Here is a 22108-nt window from a genome sequence, read left to right as displayed (position 1 = left end):
ATTTCAAAACATATTCTTCTTTCCTGGTCCACTCGCATGCCAGGACTAACTACTATTGATCCCATTCCTGGTGTACTCACCTGCCAGGATAAAAACTCCTACAACTACAATTGTTCTTAGTGACAATATTTGTTCCAAGATTCTCCACACCAGTATGTGAGTAAAGTTGAACAATGGCGGCCTCTTATTATAGTCTATTGATTCTTGGTAATACGGGTTACAGATTTCCCCCAACTGGTGTCCCACAAAAGGGGAATTGCACCCTTGTTGCTTCTGTGCAGTTTCTTTTCAGCCTCTTGGCTGTTGGCAGTGTGGGTTATAGGTTTCCCCAATTGCTGTTTGAAAAAAGGGGAATTACACCTTTGTTGCGTCTGCGTGGTTTCTTTACAACCTCTTGTCAGTGCGGGTTATAGGTTTCCCCCAATTGGTGTCCTACGAAGGGAGAATTACGCCCTTGTTGCTTCTTTGTGGTGTCTTTACAGCCTCTTGGCTGCTGGCAATGCGGGTTATAGGTTTTCCCCCAATTGGTGTCCCATGAAAGGGGAATTATACCCTGGTCGCTGTTGTATTACGTTATTTATTCGGTATTCAAATTGTCATTTGTTATCAAATGACCTTCTTGGAGTGCCCCAGGGTCACCTTTGGGTTTAGGCCAACTCACAGGTCTTGTTTGGCGTCTACGCTTCTTAGTTAGCTTATGCAGTGGACATCCCGTGTCCTGCCCGCTCTGCTCACAACATCGTCGTAACTTCAGTGGACTGCTTCCTTCTCTGGAGCGCTGGCAGCTCTGTTGATCCTCTGCTTCTTCTTGCACACCGCAGCATCGTTCACCTGAATGGAAGCACATCTCCCCTTCAGCTGACCTACTCTCTCTGATGCCGCGTCTCGCTGTGCGCACTCTGCACTGTCGCACAGTTTCCATTCTTGCATCAGCTGGGCTTCCTGCTGCTTTCAAAGTGACCTCAGCACTGCGTTCTGCTTCAGCAACACCGTCCACACCTCCCTTCAGCTGCAATTAATTTCTTAATTGAAATGTCCAACTCATGTGTTTGCCTTTACAACAACTAGACCGCACATTCTCGTCAATGTCACTTTAAATCCTTACTAACTCTGAGCCCCTCATCGTCGTCCCAGTACCAAAGGAATTTTGTATCTTAAAGTCCATAGTGGTTTTGGTCCTTTGATATTTAGTTAGTTTAGATTGTTTTGTAAACTGAGAGTTGTCAGTTAGGAAATGTAAAAAAAGGTCTGTGTTCTTACATTGGAATTAGGACCTTTACTTAAGACAGTATGATGACAATTAGAGGATGTTATAGTTAAGTGCTGAACTCCTAAGGTGCACCCCATATTCTGGTTAGATGACTTTTCATAGCATTTTCTTAGGGTAGTTTCTTGGGAGGGAATTGAACAATGACAGCATGCCATTAGGTATTTGGGAATTATAGAATTCTCATCCTCAGCAAAGGATGAATACTGCATCTCTCCTAAAGGAGTCACCACTTCCCCCGAAAACAATCTCCTCCCATGTTAACCTTCCTCCTGAAACCACCCCCAGGGTTAGGATCAGGTAGCGGCTGCCTTCCCCTGGCCACATGGAAGGAGATCTTAGCCTGGGGATCAGTGATGACTCTGCAGGATTCATCACACTGTACATCTGAATTGCGTTAGAACATGAGATTATTTCTTAAAAGGAGGCAGAATTTCTTACGCCCAATAAAATAAGGATTCCCATTTTTTACACACTTCCATAGATACATAAAAGACTGACTTCCCCACTGGGAGACCCATTGTATCAGGGAATGGGTCCATTTTGGAAACCCTCTCACAATATGCAGACTTATAATACCAGAGATGCATTCATACACGAAAGATACCACACATATTATCCAGATGGTAGAAGGACTGCCTTTCAATCCAGACCATGAAGTCCTAATACGTTTGGACATTGAGTCATTATATAGAAAAATCCCACAACAGACAGAAGATCACTGAAATAATTAGTGCAAATTTGGAACTAAATTTCAACCCTTTATCATTTCAACATAGAGAATGTATTATTTAGTGCACAGCAATGACTAACAAGAAATTATTTTCGTTTGTACCATCAAATTAAAGGAATCTAATTTAGCTAATTTATATGTAATATTCTTTGAAGAACAATATATTTATTCTGTTGACGATCAGTTTCAAAGGCACATCAAAATATGGAAGCTTTATATTGAAGAAGTCTTCATAGTTTGGAACGGTGCAAAAGAAAAGATCCCTGAATATTTACAATGGCTCAATAATTTGTTTCTCACAGCCACACTTTACGTCATCCATCAGTAACTCAAGGATTGATTTCTTGGATATTAATACTTATAGTGATGATGGTATTCTGAAGATCAAGCCTTTACGAAAAGTGACCAATGCTAATTCCCTACTGAATTTTAACAGTTTTCATCCAAAATCTCTACGGAGAAATGTACCTTTAAGCCAATTTATTAGGTTAAGATGCAACAGTACTGATTGGACACATTTTGATCTTGCTGCTGAGGAACTCATGAGCAAACTGCAAGCTAAACAATATCTCAGAAAAAGCATTTGGGAAGCAAAAAAAACTCCCAATTAACAATCCCGGAGAAATGCTGCATAAACAGAGACCAAAAAAGGCAACGGTGCGTGTTGGTATGCGTATGCACATCCTAACATTTGTCCTTTAAAATAAAAAAGATACAAAAAACATTGGCATCTTGTACAAAAAGGACCTCCGGTCCTCCAGATGTCTTTATTTGGTTTCAGATGCAGTAATAACATAACAAATATTTTGGTAAAAATTGATACCAGAAATCCTGCCAACCAACGACAGAAATATATAACTGAAATGAGGGGCTTACCAAAAGTCATTGGACATACACCCTGTGGTCAATGCAGTGTTTGTGCTTTTACTAAGAAATCCACACATGTGGATTTGAGCTTACCCCGTTCTTGGGAACAAAAGTAATTCACCCACTGCAATTCAACAATGGTTGTATATTTAATCACTTGTCCTTGCAATATGAAAAACCGCAGTTGTATAAAAACATCTAACATTAATGCCCCTTTGGTGGATCATTTTGCATTGAAAAATCATTCAGAAGATGATTTAACACGGACTGTGCTTTTATAAATAAATGGTCCCCATCGTCAGAAAAGATTGCAACTTTGGGAGCAACAGTTAATATTCAAGACTGGAACCCATATCAATGGTTTGAATTAAGAGATAAAGTGGACGGTTTAAACACATGGTAACAAGATCTTTGCCTCCGTGTGTAATAGCACCGTTCCACAATGGCTGCCCCATTTCACATTGCTGTTACTTGGAATCTGCTAGATCACATGCCGCTATTACGTCAGGTTAACCCCTATGTTTCCAGATGTATTGTCATTTAATCAGTCATGCCGAGACACGCTAGAGGCAGCATTACCACCAAACACGCGATCTGCAGTCCCGTCATTTCCAGACTCACAGGTAAGCATGAAACCCAGTGGATTTAGAGACTCACTCTGGTGTCCGGATGTCTCTATGTTTAAAGGTTTTTGCAAAGCACTTTAACGTGATTGAGGCAACTTCCATATGGTTGAAGTTCTATGCGTCCTTATTAAGTATGGTGGCGTCCATTTCTAAAGAGTCATTTCATGTGTTTCAACTTCTTTCCCATTCAGTAATGAATCCTGGTGGTGTTGTTGGAACTAGACATGCCAAGATATAAAATTCAGGAGTGGGGTGCCTGCAACGATCTCTGCCTTAATGCCGGTAAGAGAGAGATCCTCCTCATCGGGACCACTGCTCCCGCTTCCCTCTCTCACTCTGGCCGCTGTCCATGGGCCCTCTTCCTTCACCTTCGACTCCACCCTCTCCTTCTCTCCTCACATCACTGACCTTTCCAAGAAGGCCCGCTACCAGCTGCAACTCCTCAGAGGTACTCTCTTCCTTTTCTCACTTTCCCGTAGAAGCTCATTGTCTCCAGGGCCGCATTTCTCTCTAGGTTGGACAACTGTAACAGCCTCTTTCTCAATCTGCCTTCCTCTACTCTCTGCCCTCTGCAACTAATCCAGACCAGGACTTCAAGACTTATCCTTGGCCTCAAGCCCAGGGACCGTATCTCTCCAGCCTTGAAATCTCTCCACTGGCTCCCGGTGGCTGCAAGGATCAAGTTCAAGGCCCTCTGCATCGTCCACAAGGCTTTCTGGGGCCAGGGCCAACACTACATTCTACACTCTCTTCCTAAATACCTTCCTTCTCGAGCCATTTGCTCTGCTTCCTCCAACTCTCTCAGGGTAAGATGTTTCTCCAGGCAGAGAGAAAGGGGCAGATCACTTACCTCTGCAGGTGCCTCCCTCTGAATGGCCTTCCTGCCCCTTTCAAACTTGAGCCGGACCACCTGAAGTTCGGCAAGCATCTCAAAACCTTCCATTTCTCCTCTGCTTTCTCTCCCTCTCTCCCCTGCTGACCTACATGTCTGCTGTGCCGACTGGTTGCTTGATTACCCACAGAGTCTCACTGGGTACCTGGCTCATCTTGACCGGTCTCTCCTGCACTGCCTCCGGGCCTCTTGCACACTAGGGGCTGTATCTGTAACATCCACAGTTGCTGCCTCCTTGCACTTAGTCAGAGCCGCGCTAACCTGGCTGCACTTCTCAGAGCAATGCTGCCCTGATTGCACTCCCCTCCTTGCACTTTCTATGTCCCGCTTCCCCTGCACTTTGTGTTACCACACTTGCACGATCTGAATGACACAAGGCCTAGTAACATCGCTTGTCTTGTCCTCCCTCCATACCCTCCCTTGTCTTGTCACGCCTAAAGAGCTATTGTTTGGTTGTTGTTTGTGTGTGATGGTGCATTGTGCTTCCTGCTGTATCTTGATGAGCATTGTGTAATGTGAATGCTTATTCCTGTTTCTCACCCTCTGGTTTGGAGATAATGGATGGGAGTTCCCTATTCCCTTGCTATCTGCCATGACTAGGTCTGTTGGGTATGACTATGGTTTAGGGCCAGGGTGCTATTGATGAGTCGTCCTGGTGTTTCCGTCTTCGTCTTGCTATGTATTCGGTCTTTTGGGTCCTATTATGGCTGTCTCTCGGTTAGTCGTTTGGTATGTCGTGGAGTATTTTCCTTAGGATCTTTTCCCCGTCGATCGCTTGGTGTGGATCAGGGTCTGTCTCTTCGTTCATCGTTGTTTTAGTTGTGTGTGTGTCCCTGTGGGCGGTCTTCTAGTTGTGACAAGAAGAGCCAAGTTTTGAGTAGTTTCCTGAATAGTAGGTGGTTTCTTGTGTTACGTATGTACTTTGGAAGGTCGTACCAGGTTTTCGGCGCTTGGTGAGAGAAAGAAGATCCTCCGAGTTTTCTTTTGTTGTAGGATTTTGGGTCCAGGCAGATGTCATTGCTTGATCTGAGTGTTCTTGTTGGTTGTTGGTTGATAGAGCCTGCTTTTGATCCCACCTGCCTCCAGACCTACATTGACTATCTAAAGGCTGTATCCTTGTCTAAATACAGACCCGGGCTATCTTGGATTACCTGGGTCTTCCTCTTTTTAGTTGCGTCTTTATGCCGCCTGGGAGGCCCCTGTGCTTTTTTATTTCTTGTTGTCTTTATTCCTTCTCCAGTCTGGAAGAAGAGGCACTTGGTCTTGGGAAGTCCTTCCTGACATTTGTGCTATATTGTTTTCTGCGTTTTTCTGCCCACTGTCCGCTTGCGTGGCCCATTGAACGCATATCCATGCACCACCCGACAGCTACATGAGGAATCCAGCCTTTGAAATGTTGATTGCAGCTTCAGCAGCCAGTGATCTGTGGCATGAATGGGGACCCCAGGGAGCGGGTGACAAATTAAGAAAAGAAAACGTAATGCAAAGTGGAAACAACAGATATATTTTCTTTTATTGTTTATAGCACAAACCTGGCACGTAGGCAGCGGAGCGCTTTACAGACTTCCAGAGACACCAGAGGCTAGCGTTGAGCTAGTGTTTTTAACAGTGACGCAGTACTGTGGAGATTGTCATGGTTTCAGTCCTGCGGAAGGATGTGATGAAAGAGCCATGTGTGAGAAACCCAAAGGTGTTACTACCCAAAGGGTCTCACCCGCTAGTGCCCGGAGATCTGTCGTCCAGGTGGCAAGGACACAGCCATTGCTATTGGATCCAGTTCCTGGGGGGGTGGAGCAGTGGGTAAGGTTCAACTGGGCGAGGGGCCTTCGGGGAGTGGAAATGCGACACAGAGGGTTGAGATGCGGTAATCCCTTCCTTGTAACCCATTTTCCCCTTTAGGATATTTAGAAGCTTTACCCACTCCCCCTTTCCCAGACAAGCACTTGCTTACACTATAACGGACAACAGACTAACACCATAGCCGTTTACCTGACATCTCCCAACACACGTGTCAGGCAGAGTCAGACAATTGACAAGAGTCATGCACACCTGACAGCCCTTTACCATCCCCACAGGGATAAAAGGGAAGCACAAAAGCACACTTCGAGCAAGGCCGAATGCACGAGGAGACAACTACACCAAACCGGCAGTTCAAGAGGAGAAGAAAGGCGGTGAGATCTGGAAGGATGATAAAGGGGGAATTGTCCTTACCCTTTTCACCTCAGAACCGTGAAGCCTGCGAAAGGGAACGCATAATACCGGGAGCCACAGCTGTCGTGCAAAGCAGCAGATGTCAATGGTACACGGGGGCCTCCTCCTTTCAGAACATGGGCGGAGAGGCAAGCAGGCTACCGTGGTAATATCCTTGACTCCAGAGAACAAAGAAGCCAACGGGTTACGCACAGCCGGAGGAACCTGTTAGTAAACCGAACTGTGTTGAAACCAAGGTTGCAAGTGGAAACATTTTCGAAGGCAAGGAATCCGAACGACAAAGAACTTGTGTATGTGGTTGAACTGTTGAGAAAGCCCAGTTGAGGTCCAGGTGCAGAGGGGCCCAGCACCACGTGGGCGCGCATTCGAAAGACTCTGACTGGGATCTATTCTTTGAAACTACAAGAACCAGAAGCCCTAGGAAAAGGGTGGCGTGAGGCGTCAGAGTGGTCCTAGAAGGGTTATGTCAAATCCTTTATAGAATCGAAGGTGTCTGACCCGTTTCCAGAAGAAAGCTAGGGGAAGGGAATCCCGCTTTTCGATAACATTGTGAACTGTGGAATAAGGCAAGTGTGAACCCAACAGAGGGATGCCAAAAGAAAGCTAGGAGAAGGCAACCAACGCTTTCTGGTGAAATTGATTAAAACGTGTTAAAGAAGGCCATAGTGAACCCGACAAAGGGAGGCCTGAGTTGCAAGGAGGATCCAAGCCTGATGGAGGCAGATCCAAGGGGCGAAGAGAGATCCAAGGGGCGAAGAGCAATCACCCAGGTACGGGAATACCAAAGGAAATTTTGTTTGTTTATTTGTTACTTTGAACCAGTAGGCCTTTTAAGGCAAGAGACTTCCAGGAAAGAGACTTAGCTCTTGAAGGTGCTGGCATCATTTAACTTGAACTGTGAACCTTGCGCTGACGAGGCCCAGGAGTGTGCTGTGCTCAGAGGTCCCACCTTGTCCCGTGCTTCAAACGTGGGGAAGGGAGACCCAGCCACACCGTCCTGACTTATCATTTTTACGAACACGTCTTTCTTTTTTTTGGTGAACATTATGCCACACTCTTGTAATTTAGCAGTAAGGAATTGGCAGTAGTTTTATTTTAGTTTAAGCCCTTTTTATTTGACAAGACGCCACTAGGACTACCTTATTATTATTTGATGGTTGTAGCTTGCTTTCATCTTAGATTTAAATTAAGATTAGGCGTTTATCTCACCCATTGTAAAGTTCATACACCCTTGAACTGTGATCACCTGTGTCTGTCTTTACTGTTGCCACCATGAGTTCCTTACACGTCTTAACGATTTTGAAGAATTGCATGATGCAAGGGGTAGTACGAGCCTCCGGCGGAGTGAGTCCCAGAGGGATGGGGAATGGCAGTATTTTATTGGCTTTGCAACAAGCAACACTCCCACATTATACAGAGAAAGGGCAGAAGTTTGGACATTGAAGGGAATGTAAGGGGACGGCATGTGCATACAAGCAGGTTTAAATAGTCAACAATGTTCTTGCTACCAGAAAATGTACACTGGTTCACAGACCTTACAGTACTGGACTTCCTGGAAGTCTGGCGGGAGAGAGACTGGAGAGAACAAAAAACCAAGCTATTTGCTGGGACCACTGGTTTTGGTTTCCATAGTTGCAGGGATTAGAGACTCACCATTGCAGTCGTTGGCCTTTGTAGAGCAGCTCAGCTTCCCCAGTATGCTACTTCTATCATCATTCGCAGAAGTCCACGTGGAGGAAGTGGCTGATGCTACAGGTGCACAGCAAGGGGTGACGTGTTGTGAAGAAGCCGTTTCCCAACAACAGGAGAAGGTTTCATCCATCAAGACTAATGGCAATCATCATAATGAAAGGGCAACCAGGCAATGGAGAGACATGGTGGGAGAGAGGCAAAGCTTGTGTAGGACTTCAGTCCTCCTTGGGTGATTCGATATCTAAAGTCCAGCTGGGGAAGTGTGTGGGATTTTCAGTTGTGATGTGAGTTTCTATTTATGATCCATAGTGCTCACCCCTCTGCGGAAGCCTTCCTGAAAATGGCTCACAGCACCAGAATCCTCTATCCACTTTTCTAGCCTAATTTGCAAGATTTCACCAAATATCTTTCTGCTTGCATCTAATAATGAGATTGGTCAATAATTCCCGGGTGAACGAGGGACGCCCTTTTCATAAATGGGGATGATCTCTGCGTTCAGCCGGCTGGTTGGTTTCATACCAGTTTGAAGAATCACATTAAATAATAATAGAAAATAGTGAGCCCGAACCCTGGGTTCACACAGAAAAAGATTAACTGGAATCTAATCACCTTGCCCCTAATTTGCTTATTAAAAGCGGTAAGAACTGCCAACTTTATTTGTAATGGAGTTATGTCAGTGCCTAAGCCAGAAAAGCCACTACTTCCTTCACATAAAGTTGCAAAACTCGATGTACACTCCTTATATAGAGATTGGAAATGTGCAAACCATGTACTTACAGGGATTTGCATCGATGGAATCTTCCTGTCAGATTGCAAACCACTTGCAAACAGTTTCCAAAAGTTCTTGACATTTTTATCCTTAACAGCCTTAGCAAGAACCGCCCAATTTTTGAAGAAACTTTGCCTTTTCTTTTTGGCCACCAATTCCTTATAGTCTTCTCTAGCTCTCTTCAAATCTTCAGCCCTATTATAGGAGTTAGGCTTGCATACCCCCACCAAGCTTGCCTTCATGCGTCTACACTCGCCACCCATTCTTCCTCCCCTAGTATAGCTGGGCACATTCGTCATTTTAAAGAAGAAAGGCACCATGATGGCAGAAATACTAGGGTTTAAGCCCATTATCCCATTAAGCCCATTATCGCATGCAGATCATGTTGATCCATGACTTTCACCAGTTAAGGTAAGATTTTTTTAATATTACCGCAAGAGGTTTTGCCCATGGTCAACATCCTCCCGTTTGCACCTTTTCCTAATGTCTTTGGTAGATGCTGCTTCTTTACACTGCACGGTATCACTCCCCGTAGCTTGTGTTCCCAATGTTAAGCACACCGGATTGCCATCACTTTCTGATTTTTGATGGACTTCAAGGGCTTTGGCATGCTTCCAATTTGGAAGATCAATTAAAATATAATCAATGTTGCTTGTCTTCTCACCACACTTAAAGGTTGGTATGGGTGGGGTATCTGGCTCCAGGTATCCATTACATGCTCTTCGTCCCATTCAGTACTGTGCCGTAGCGGCTGCATATTTATGAAATGTGTTCGTTTTTGATGGGGCTATTAACTGGGGAATATCCGAGATAGGATTCTCCTGCTCCACCAATTTTAACAAATCCACTTGGGTCTCAAATTGTAGATTTACATCTCTGGTAACTACCACAATAGGATGTTTGGCCACCCAAGTGAATCCATTCCTCGACCACTAACTCCATCTGGTTCATGATATCCATACGATTGGGACCATACAGTCGATTATACACATTGCAGATCAGCAGGTCTGTCCGACTCTGGAGCGAGACAAGCATACCCTGCAGATCATGGGAATTAGAAACCAAAGGTCTAATAAACGCATTTATAGAAGCTTTTACCCAAATGCTGAACCCTATGTTATGTTTTGGATGACTAGCAGGGACTGTGTGGACACTCAATCCTTCTATTTCGATGTCACTGTAACCCTATGTTTCCTGGAAGCATATAACATTGCAACCGAAAACACTACTTACCCACTCACGGTCTTCCAGATGCTTGGCCAGACCAGCAATGTTCCATGAAAGCACACTGATGTCATTCATATGGGATAAGGCTATAGACTGATTGCTAAGGGAACCCTGCGGTTCCATTAAAGGGATGTTGGGGGCACATGCACCATGTAACCATAAACCCTCTCTGAGGCATGAGTTGAAAGACTTTGTGGGCCTGTTTCTGGAGCCCTTATCTGTGCTTATTCCAGTTCTGATCTCAACGGGTCCAAAATAAAGCTTTCACTACCAACTATCTGTCTGTTATTAGTCAACAAAACCTGTACGCCCCCAACATTACCATCATCTTGTGCCCCTTCTACTGGCTCATATCAGGTGTCGTGCAAGTGGCAAATATTAAACTTTGTGTCTCGATAGACCTCAATTCCTTTAGTCGCCAGCACTTCCCTACAATGTAGGATGCATGAACGAAGATGCTGGTTAGCTAGAGTAAATCGTACTTTTTTTTATTTTTTATTTTTATTTATTTGCATTTTTAAAGCGCTCACACAGCCCATGGGCATCGAGGCGCTGTTACAGAATATTTTTGTTTGTTGTTGGCTTAGTTGCTTATTTATAACATGCTACCAGAGGTTTCTAAGCGCGGACCCGGGGATCGAACCTGTGTTGCTTCGTGCCGTCTTGCTTCCAAAGCGAGCACGTTGCCACTGAGCTATCCTCCCGGGACAGCCTTTGCAATACATGCAATCAGAGAGAATTCGCACCAATGGGAAATATTTAAATGAAATCTCCTTTACATCCAAGACTTCCATGAAAGCCTTGCAAAAACTTCTTTTATAAGAGTTTTTGTTCTCGTGAGTCAACCCCTTAAAGCAGAGGATTAGATTTTGATCCCTCCACTCCTCCAGGAGGTCTTTGGTGCCCGCATTGCCAGCTGTGATCATGTTTTTATTCAAGGGTGGTACGGTCGCACCGACTGGGGCTTTGTACCAGCTGTCAAAGATCCTGCGACTTGTCTACCAACCCTATCAATTTGATCCATCAATCTGTGTACGTCAAGCCCTACCTTATGCACACACTCAGGCTCTGCCAGATTCCCAACTACAGGTTTCCTAAGTGGACCCCCGTCCCTATTTGCAGATGGTGCAAACCCCTAGCCATCACTCAAGGCACTAATTGGAGCTCTTGCTGTATGCCTCACTTGCTAACCAGCTTCCTCATCCGTGGGGGCGCTGGAGTCGAGGTTACCATTGGTGTCGTCTGTGTGAATCTTTCTATGAGAGTCACTAAGGGCTTCTGGGTTGAAGCAGCTCTTCCTAATGCCTTGGATAGTTCGTGGATAATGTCCAATGTTTGTTACCACATGCCATTCATTGTTCCTCAGGCCATGTAACAATCTTGTATTGTGGGATCAATTCAGACACAGAAGCACCCAGTTGGTTCACGTATTTTACTAAGTGAGGCATATGTAGGTAACCAGCACCGGATTCCGGATCCTTCGGGGATTGGTTATAAGATAGCATTTTTTTCAATTGGGCCAGCTGAACTTGCTGGTGACCAAACGCTCTCCTCTACTGTGCTGCCCATATTACTGGAAGGTAGCTGTCTCAATGTACCCGGTTGGGAAGCCGGTACTGGAGTGGACACCCCTAGTCATGCATGGGGTTGTGATTTCGGCAACAATAAAGAATACTTCCCAGACTTTTAACTCTGAGAGGGAGCAGAAGCAAGTCTAATTAAATCAGACTATTGCAACCCCTCTCCACTGAGCTGATTTAATTTATCGCTGGTATGGTCCTGTAGATGCGTTCATGCCCCACATCCTCTCCATCGTCAAGGTCTACTCCACCAATCCCTTCCCGGGCTGTACCAACGACCTGGCCAGCTCGTGCCTTCACTACCCCTTGCGGCCAGAAATGTTTCAGATGTAGTCATGTTCATAACCCTATTTGTGCCCCCATCCACATCCATGTCCGAATTGCCCACAACGTCCATAAAATCCGCTACTTGGGTGCCAGGCTGTAAAGAATTTTCCTCATAGAGGTGATCAATTGAACATTCAACCGCCTCGAGGATTGACCTGTCAGAAGGAACTAACGGATGACTGGAAACTGCGGATGGAGGGCTCTTCTTCCGGGGGATCGGCCATACAAGACCTAAGATTACTCCTTCTCTCTCCTGCTCTGTAGCTGGCTGGATCACATCTAACCCCTCTCCTGGACCCCCCAACCCAGGATGGTATTTTCAGAGAGTACCCTCCTCGTTCTCCGGTGCTTTGTTTTTCAGATGTATGAATAGTATTAATAGTCAGGAAAGTGGTGAGAGCACTTGGAACTGCTGGTTACTGCGCATAACTCCTATTGAAATACCGGGTTCGACTGTACCTGCAGCCGGTTGTAGGAACCAAAGGGCCCGTGCTCTAGTGCCCCAAGTTTAGATCAAGTAGGTTTTTCTTGGGTTCCTACATAAATGGCGCTTGCACACATGATTAGGAGTGCTTGCTTCATTCACTGTTCAACATAACAAGGTGTATAGTCCACACGTTTATTTTTGATACCATTGCAGATTGTTATTTCATCACCATAGGTGCCGCCACGTGTTTTCGACCATCTGAGGGTCTTTATCAAGGCTAGGATTATGTTGTCACTTGCGTAGTGATTCTGGGATGGGGGGGCATGTAGCCCAGGAAAAGTTAAATCACCAATTTTGGTGCATCTCTATAAAACAGTGCATGTAAACACTCCGGTGTTGTCTGCCGGTGGGTCGGTCCTGTGTGAATGAAGCAAGCGCTCATAATCATGTGTGCAAGCGCCATTTATGTAGGAGCCCAACACAAACCTAGTATTAATAGTATCACACGCACTGGTTGCATCAGTCACCAGTAACGTGCCCACCTCTAGGTTTTTCATACCATATATACAACCAGAGCGCACATGAACCTCCTTGTGACTACGGAGGGCCCATTTGATAGTCGACTGGACACCTTTCCACGCTGGCTTTGTTGGCTGACCTGCAGATCTTCCCGTTCTACTGGGAGGGCAAGAGACCCTCTTTGATCTCAGCATTATGGCCATTCTAAGTGTAGGAGCAGCCTTAGAGAGCCAACAGAGAATACTTCCTTCTTCAGCTTCAGCAACTATAGTGGGTGAGTTTAATCACAGAAGCTCCCCCCGACTCCCCCAGTGTTCTACTGTGCACTATATTTCAAGAGAATTCAAGAACAGGAGCCAAAAACCAGTAAAACAACAATGCAAGTACTGCTGTACGGGATGTGGAAGGATGCAGACACCAATGGGTCCCGGGGTGGGAATAGAAAATAAAATTCTTATAAAAGCTTGGCTTGGCTTGACTCAGCTGAGGTGGTCGGTAGGCAGCTAGCAAGCTTGACAGAGGGAGCTACTGCCAAGTATAGCAGTCAATGGAGGACACACCCAGACCACACACAGACCCACACTCCAAGCGCACCAGAAGCCAGTAGCCTCAGGCCCCCTGATCCCAGTACCCTCTGTACTTTCTGCAGTGTCACACTGCAGGGTGCGGAATGCACTCATCACATGACACTGACGCAGAGGGTGGGATTGCCAAGAGAACTCCTTCCGTCTTTCGGCTCAGCAGAGCTGCCCCAAGGCCCAGTATCATTGTAACACATTTACAATTTTAGGGGAGGTGAAAGGGAAAAAGTCCTCATACATGGTAAACCCTATAGGTAATATCGAATGGACCACCTATTTGGAAAAGCGTAATGGTGGGATTAGCAATAATATTGATAATCCTGTCTCTACGAAACCCAAACTCCCACCTTTCGTGGTCTCAATTGAAGAACTACAATGTAGGATTGAAAAGCTAAATTCCTCCCGAGCCCCGGGGCCGAACGGCCTCTCTAATATGGTGTTGAAGAATAACTCCCTTTTTTGGGCTTGTCTCCTCAAAATTCTATTTAGGAAGATCTTGGATGTAGGCCAAATACCATCATCTTGGCAGGCAGCAATCCTTATACCAGTGTTCAAGAAGGGCAATAGAACCGAACCTGAGAACTATCGGCTATTGTCTATGTTGGATTGCACTGGTAAGCTGTTTGCAGCATTTTTACTCAATGAGCTACAAAAATGGGTGGAGAGTGAGGGCATTTTGGATAACTTCCAAAGTAGTTTCAGAGCAGGCTATTCAACAACCCACAATTTGTTTGTGATGAATGCACTGAGAAGTAATGCCCTGACTCGCGCCAATCCTCCGCTATATGCACTTTTTATAGATTTCAGGGCAGCCTTTGATTCAGTAAATCGATCCTTATTATGGAAGAAATTAAGGAAATTGGGCTGTCCGGAATCTCTACTCTATTATTTAGAACTCCTGCATATGAACAACACGATACAAGTGCGGTTGGATAATTTAGGCGCTGTGACTAAACCCGTTCTCCAGACTAGAGGGGTAAAACAGGGGTGTGTAACAGCTCCTACCCTGTACAACTTGTTTGTCTCTGATGTGCCAGAATGTTTGCAGGGGATCAATAATTGTCCACCAAAGATTGGCTCTAGTCACTGCCCCATACTGGCTTACGCGGATGACCTAGTGATCCTAGATCACACCTTTAGTGGAATCCTAAGATCTGCGGAGCAGCTATGACGGTATGCTGAGGCCAATGAACTTGTGATAAACACCAGTAAAACAAATCTGCTACTGTTTTCGGCAGGAAGAGTAGCTAGGCCTCGCATGATGATTGGAGTGACTGAAATCAAATATACCCTTACGTATAAATATCTTGGCGTAGAATTCGATCATAAGGGGAACTATCTCACATGCATTCAGGCGCGCAGTGCAAAAGCGGCGCAACTCACTGCGCTTATACACAAATGTACACGTGAACAGAGTGGCTTCTCAATATGGGCAGCACGCCAGTTGTATATTCAGTGTCTGGCCCCTATGGTTACCTATGGCCTTGATCCTCTCTTTAATATGAATCTGGTATGGCTACAGCTTGTAGAAGGTAGATTCTGGAGGAAAATCCTCGGCCTCCCACAATGCATCCCTATGGCCATGATCAGACTGGAACTAGGAATTAGATCTCTCAGGGCGATGGTCCTGAAAAAGCGGATGGAATTTTACATCCGGCTTAAGAATAATCCTACAAACAGCCTTCTCATGTGTATTAGCAAGGATATGGAGGCTGGCCGACTGAAAAGATTTGCAACTCAGTTGAATAACTTGTGTGAAGAAATCAGTTGGGTACCCGAATGGGGCCGAGAAAATGAATGCCTGTTTAACAAGCTGCGTAACCGCCTAAATTTGTGGGATTGGCAATGTAATTATATGCACCTTGAAGGCCTGAAAACCTATAGCTTTGTTATGCATGTTCTTTATACTTTTATGAAGGCGCAACCCTACTTAAACCTCTGTCCGTCGGACCAATTGAGGCATTTCATTTTACTCTTACGCATCAACCTTTTGCCAACTTTGGCGGCCAGGGGTCAGGAGTTGGGCTTAGCCAAAACTGAGAGGTATTGTAGAATATGTGAACTTCCCAATGAGAATGAAACTGCTCGACATGTCTTAACACTCTGCACTAGGATGAGAACAAATCGCATTAAACACCTAGGGGGATTTGTCCATGCGCCCAGTAACCTCTCTGTAGAAAATTGAATTTAGATACGAGTCCAATATCTTCTGTGAAAGCTGCATTTAGAAGTGCTGATGAAATGAATTTAGAAGTGTTCCCAATAGACTCTGTATGGAAAATTGTACTTAGAAGTTCGCCCAGTTCCCTCTCTGGGAAAGTTGCATTTAGAAATTTGCACACTGAAAGAGCATATGACCCATCACACCACACCCCACGCTTACTCTCTCCTTACATCACCACTCAACTAGAACACAGAGATACTATGACACCATTCGGTATAACTGTTCTCATACGAACATCCACCGCTTACTCCATATCATTCTATGTAAACACTGCTGGTCCCACACCCCCAGCCAGGCGTTTTCCTCAGGCCTAACGCAGCCACATCCGTTCCGGATAAATCCTGCCAGAACGAACACATTCTCCTGATCTCTCAACCACCACACCTACCGATAAGAAGCAGCTATTACACGTGTACCGCACAAGCTGCACACATATCCGGTGCTCACACGCACCTTTTGACTCTCCCTACTCTCTCTACTGATCTGAACTTCGGTTCCCAAGGGCGTTCAACCTACCAGCGCCTTCAGACCATACCAATGGTATATAAGGCGCTATATAAGTGCAAAATAACAATAACAATAACAATAACCCCGAATTCATTGAGCAGATAGATTTTTGGGTACAGTGTGTTAACACTCTGAACTCTAAATTACACATAGCACTTTTTCAGGTGTGGCGTGAAGCTCTCGTTTGCATGCAACTAAGTACTAGAGTGGCCCTTGGAGTCATATAGTATGTAATATGCAATATGTATAACCATTCTTCTATTTTGCAGTTAAGGATCCGAGCTGAATGAAGGTGTTTATTTGTACATAGAATGGTTTTATATAGTTATATAGTTGTACATTTGTTCTGCATATTTGTATATATATTTTATGATGGTTTTTATGATGGTTAATTAGTTATTCTTTCTTTCTCTTTTCTACTCTTTCTATTTTCTTTTATGATGTAATATGTGTAAAGCTTGTACATTTGTACTAAACTATATCACATTAATAAAATAATTGTAACACATGGCACACACGCTTCGCCTCACACTCCTCTGCTTCCTGCTCAGTTCCAGCTACAACAGCTGATGCACTAGAGTGAAGAACCTTAGGCCAGCAAGCCTCACTGCAGAAAGCAGCCGCTCACGGCAGCCAGATTGTGATATTCAATAACTATGGCCTTAAACAGTCCTGTAAATTATGATGTTCAAGCTTGGTGCATACATTATGTTGTTCAACTGTGAAAGTTTAAATGGTGTATGTTTGCACTGGATGAAAAAAAAATCTGTTCACAATTAATTACAATTAAATACACTTTTTATTTAAGAATTCAAGTGCTCAACAGAGAGATGAAAAAGGCAAGCAAATAACATTCCATGGGATAATTATATCACAGTTGAAGCACGGTTCCTTTCTGGAGTACTTGCATTACAACAGTCTATTCCCAGGGTCCCCAGGCTCCAGTGGCCTGAGGGTCACATCGTGGATCATCAGCGGGGTAATAAATAGGCACTGAATTCTCATTGTAGTAATGAAGCCTGGCAAGTAGTTTCTCCACCACAAGGGGGTATCTTTCTGATAAATCGTTTCGTTCCAGAGGATCGTTCACAATATCAAAAAGCCAGACATTTTTTGTGGGCGGGTCAGGCAGCCTCGGTGTTGAATAGTTGAAGGATGGTGGTGGAATCCAGAGACCGCAACCTACAGTGGCATTGAAAACAATTAATAGAAGATTAGTCCCTGGCATTTGTTATGAGGTTTTCATGTAAGGCACTCCACCCCCAGTTTGTACCCCTTGTTTCAAAGACTCTGAAAGTCCTGCCATTCACAAGTACAACTTTATCTCTACTGCAGACCTTCCAGCTCCAACCAATCCACTCCGTTGCTTCCTAGGCTGGGACGCGCTTTACAAATCCCACCCATACATATAGTCCTTCCTAGTGTGGCAAAATGACACTAGACACAATCTCCTCTTCACTCCATTCCAGTTGTTTACCACACCATGTGCAATTATGACAACTTCTGACAAGAATCAAGTCAGCTAAATTCCCAGGATTGTCATGGTTAATCCCACAAAAATACTTAATAATACCCAAGTACCAATTCTTTCTAGTCAAGGGCATTTGCTTTACACATGTCACGTTTGTAAGCGGACTTCCAGGCAACATTATTATTACACATTTGTATTGCACAAACCTAGCTCAGGGTCAATTGACTACTGTAAAGGTCCTACATTAAAATATTGCTATTGAGAATTTAGCAAACCAGAAAGTAAACATTAGTAATAGTTATCAAGGTCCAATATACGGATGGGGGTGCACACAAGGAAGCAGGAATCTAGGTTACAGCAAGGTGTGGCTGGAAGAGCCAGGTCTTCCCTTCTTTCTGAAGGATTAGATTCCTGACACCAACCTCCACCCCCTGTGCTATTATATACATCGTACAAGGCTTTCCTCTGATCCATTCCTACATGAAGGCCACATTGCACCATCCTACACACACCGCAACCCCCACCTCTTCACACGGCGACTGCCAGCATTCACTCATGCTTCCAAACCTTAAGACAGTATGGGTTAACCAACCACCCAATTCAGAAGGCTTTCTACATATTATAATCTGATTTAATACATGAAGGTGTTTCAAAGATCGCACATTTTTCACCAGACCATTATCTGACCAGGTATGATAACTGCCTGGCCATTCCATATGTACGGGAGATGAAAAGGCCCGGGATATGCAACCCACCAAGGAACGCGGCTCGCTGGGGCATTTTCCTTAAACTGAAGTGACTAGTTACTTGAGAAGAATTTACACCAAGAATATAGGCAGGTTCGGGCGACCGCCCTAGTACGTGCGCTGATATACACAACCGATATCCACAACTGTTTAATACCATCCCTCTAATCATGCACTATAATGTTTTCCCCTAGACCATACATAGACATACATACATAGACACAGGGCCACAATTACACTGTCTGCCACCTACCCCCCTCACGCCCCTCATTAAAAGAAATGAGGGCTCAATAATTTGGTCCTCTTTGCCAGTGTGTTGGTATTCTTTTTTTAAAATAAATGTTATTGGACATTTGTATGGTGCCTGTATACAAGTGTTTCCAGGTGCCACAAGACAAGATGGGGCTGGGGGTGCAAGAGAATTAGAAAGTAGAACAAAAATGGTTCGATTGGCCTCGGACAGCCTTGTGATGATGCAAAGGATCTTGAATTTGATCCTTGCGGTCACCAGGAGCTAGTAGAGAGATTTTAGGGCTGGAGAGATGCAGTCCTATTCTGGATTAGTTGAAGGGGGCGAAAGAAGGAAAGAGGCAGATTGAGGAAGAGGCTGTTGCAGTCGTCTAGCCCAGAGAGAACCCGGGCTCTGGAGACCTTGAGCTTCTGGTGGAATGTGAGGAAATGTAGAATGCCCCTGAGAAGATGGAGCGGATAGCTGGACTTCTTGGCAAGGTATGTGATGTGTGGAGGGAGAGAGAGTCGAAAAAGAGCCAAAGGTTTTTTAGGCAGGGTGACATTGAGATCGCGCAAGTGCAGGGGAGGGGGGAAGGGGAAAAGTGTGGGTGGGGAAGGGGAGGACGCAGTGCAGTTCATAGGAGAGAAGTAAAATAAATAAAAACAATAAATAAAAGTGCGGCCAGCTCGTGTCAAGTGCAAGGGTAAGTGCAGACATCAGGGGTCAAGTGCTAGTAGGGACTGTAGGGATACAGAAACAGTCCCCGAGTGTAAGGGTAGCCAGGGGTCAGTGCAGGTGTGCAACTGGTGGGGTGGGGACCTGGGCCCGAGATCAGTGGCTAGCCAGGTAACCAGTGCAGTTTCAGATTCAGCTAGGAGATCAGCAGGGGAGAGGAGCAGAGAAAGCAGAAACAAAGAGGAAGGTCTTGAGGTGCTTCCGGAACCAGAGATGGTTCTCCTCAAGTTTCAGAGAGGCAGGGAGGCTGTTCCAGAGAGAGGCCCCAGCAGAAGAAAGATCTACCAGCAACTTGCTGCTTGGAGAAGCAACTGACCCTGAGGGAGTTGGAGGCAGATGAGCGAAGAGCTCGAGAAGAAAGATATTTAGGAAGAGAGAGTTGAAGGTATTGTGGTCCCAGGCCCCCGAAGGCCTTGTGGACAATGCAGAGGGTTTTGAACTTAATCCTCGCTGCCACTGGGAGCCAGTGCACGGATTTCAGTCCTGGAGAGATAACCCTGGGCTTGAGGCCAAGGACAAGTCTCACAGTCCTGTTTTGGATGAGTTGCAGAGAGTAGAAACAGGCAGATTTAGAAAGAGGCTCTTGCAGTATTCAAGCCTAGAGAGAACCAGAGCTCTGTAGACAGTGAGCTTCTGGGGGAAGGAGAGGAAAGGAAGAATATCTCTGAGGAGGTGCAGCTGGTAGTGTGACTTCTTTGAGACATCAGAGATATGATGAGAGAATGAGAGTGTGGAGTCAAAGATGACCCCCAGGGTTTAGCCTCACAGGTGGGAGCAGGAAGAGGGCCAAGAGAGGCCGGCCAGAGAGTAACAGGAAAGGAGGGAGCAGGTGTGCCGATGAGGAGAATCTTGTTCTTACTGGCATTAAGGCAGAGCTCATTGGCGGTACACCACTCCTGGATAGCAGACAGATAGTCAGAGATGAGAGTAGAAGAGGTGGCGGAAGGGAGCCTGAAAATGAGTTGGGTGTCATCCGCATTGCATTGAAAGTTGGGGCAGAGAGCGGCAATGCAGTGGGCAAGAAGTGCCAGGTATTGGTTGAACAGCCAGGGAGAGAGGTTAGACCTCTAGGGAACACCACAGGTAGATATAGACATAGAGGAGAGGAAGGACCCAAGTTGGACCTCGGAGGGTCGACCGGAGAGGAAGGAAGTCAGCCAGGCCAGGGCCTGATCTGTGATACCCAGGTTATCATGGAGACGGTTGGCATGGTTGACCATGTCAAAGGCAAAATAGAGATCAAGTAAGATGAGGACACAGAGGGTGTTGGAATCAAGGTTGGAGAGCAGGTCTTAACGGATGTTCAGGAGAGCAGTTTCCATGCTTCTGGCTGCTCTGAAGCCAGACTGATGGTCATGGAGACAACCAACAGATTCAGTGTGAATATTAAGATGGGAGATGGCCAGCTTTTCCAGGAGTTTGCCCAGGAAAGGAGTGATGGAGGGGACAGGAGAGGTAGAGACTACAGCAAGATTGGCCAATTCCTTGCAGATTTTAAAGAGTTTGGCCGAGTTGTTAGATGCAGTGGAGATGCAGGCTTGGATGTGGGCTCTCTTATTGGTGCAGATAGAGAGCTGACATTGCTTTGGAGCAGACGGCAGGCCAGTTTGTCAGCGGATGTACCGGAAGCACACCATTTCCTCTCAGCCACCCTGCACTTGCATTTAAGGGTGACGAGGTCTGAGTTGTACCAACAGTTGCACTTGACTTTGGGTTTTCAAGCGGATTCTCATGACAGGGGCAAGAACATTGAGAGTATCAGATATAGCACAGTGGAGCATGGAGAGGGCTGTGTCAGGGTGTGAGTCAGCCAAAGGGGCACGGGGGAGGGTGAAAAAGTGGCAGCAAAAGCCTCAACTGACACACACTTCATGGGTCGGATAACCGAGAAGGTAGTTGGCAGTGCTGGAGTTGGTTTGGCCTGAGGGGTAGAGAGGGTGAGATGGGAGGAAAGAAGAAAGTGATCACTCCAGGAGAGATGAGTGGTGAGAGGCATCGAAAGGAGAAGGTCTGAAGAGATCAGAACATCCAGATGGGAGAATAGAGAGAGAGAGAGTTGCAGAGGTCACAAAAGAGTCCAGTGGAAGGACAGGAAGCATCCAGGTGGATGCTGAAGTCTCCAAGAAGGAGGAGTTGACTGGTCGAGACCAGGAGGGAAGAGGCAAGGTCCGCCCACTCAGAGAGGAAGGAGGAGATCTGACCAGGAGGCTGATAGATGGTAGCCACAGTAAGGGAATGGCCAGGAGAGAGAGAGAGAGAGAGAGAGAGAGAGAGAGCCTGCAGACGAGGCATTCGAAAGAGGAGTAGGCCTGCGTAGGAATGACAGAGGGAGGAATCCACTCAGGGAAGATCAGGGCTGCACCCCCTCCAGAACGGTTGGATATGGGCGCGGAGAGGATCTTGAAGCCATCAGGGAGGAGAGTGTCAAAGCTCGTGACTGAGCTTGCCGTGAACCATGTCTCGGTGATACCGAGG

At 45.7% G+C, this 22108-nt stretch overlaps 1 protein-coding gene across 1 annotated transcript in view; it reads right to left on the bottom strand.

Moving 5' to 3' along the window:
• Window positions 1-17229: 17229 nt before the first annotated feature.
• Window positions 17230-22108, bottom strand: part of ARSB (arylsulfatase B) — a 327272-nt gene continuing 322393 nt past the window's right edge. The window contains exon 8 of the mRNA XM_069627419.1: window positions 17230-17631. Coding sequence (XP_069483520.1) covers window positions 17369-17631 — 263 coding nt within the window. The 3' untranslated portion in view covers window positions 17230-17368. The remainder of the gene's footprint in view (window positions 17632-22108) is intronic.

This window comes from Ambystoma mexicanum, chromosome 6p (assembly GCF_040938575.1).
Source record: "Ambystoma mexicanum isolate Mex_15411 chromosome 6p, UKY_AmexF1_1, whole genome shotgun sequence".
In the NCBI taxonomy this organism is placed as follows: domain Eukaryota; kingdom Metazoa; phylum Chordata; class Amphibia; order Caudata; family Ambystomatidae; genus Ambystoma; species Ambystoma mexicanum.
This window is presented reverse-complemented; position numbering and strand designations above follow the sequence as displayed.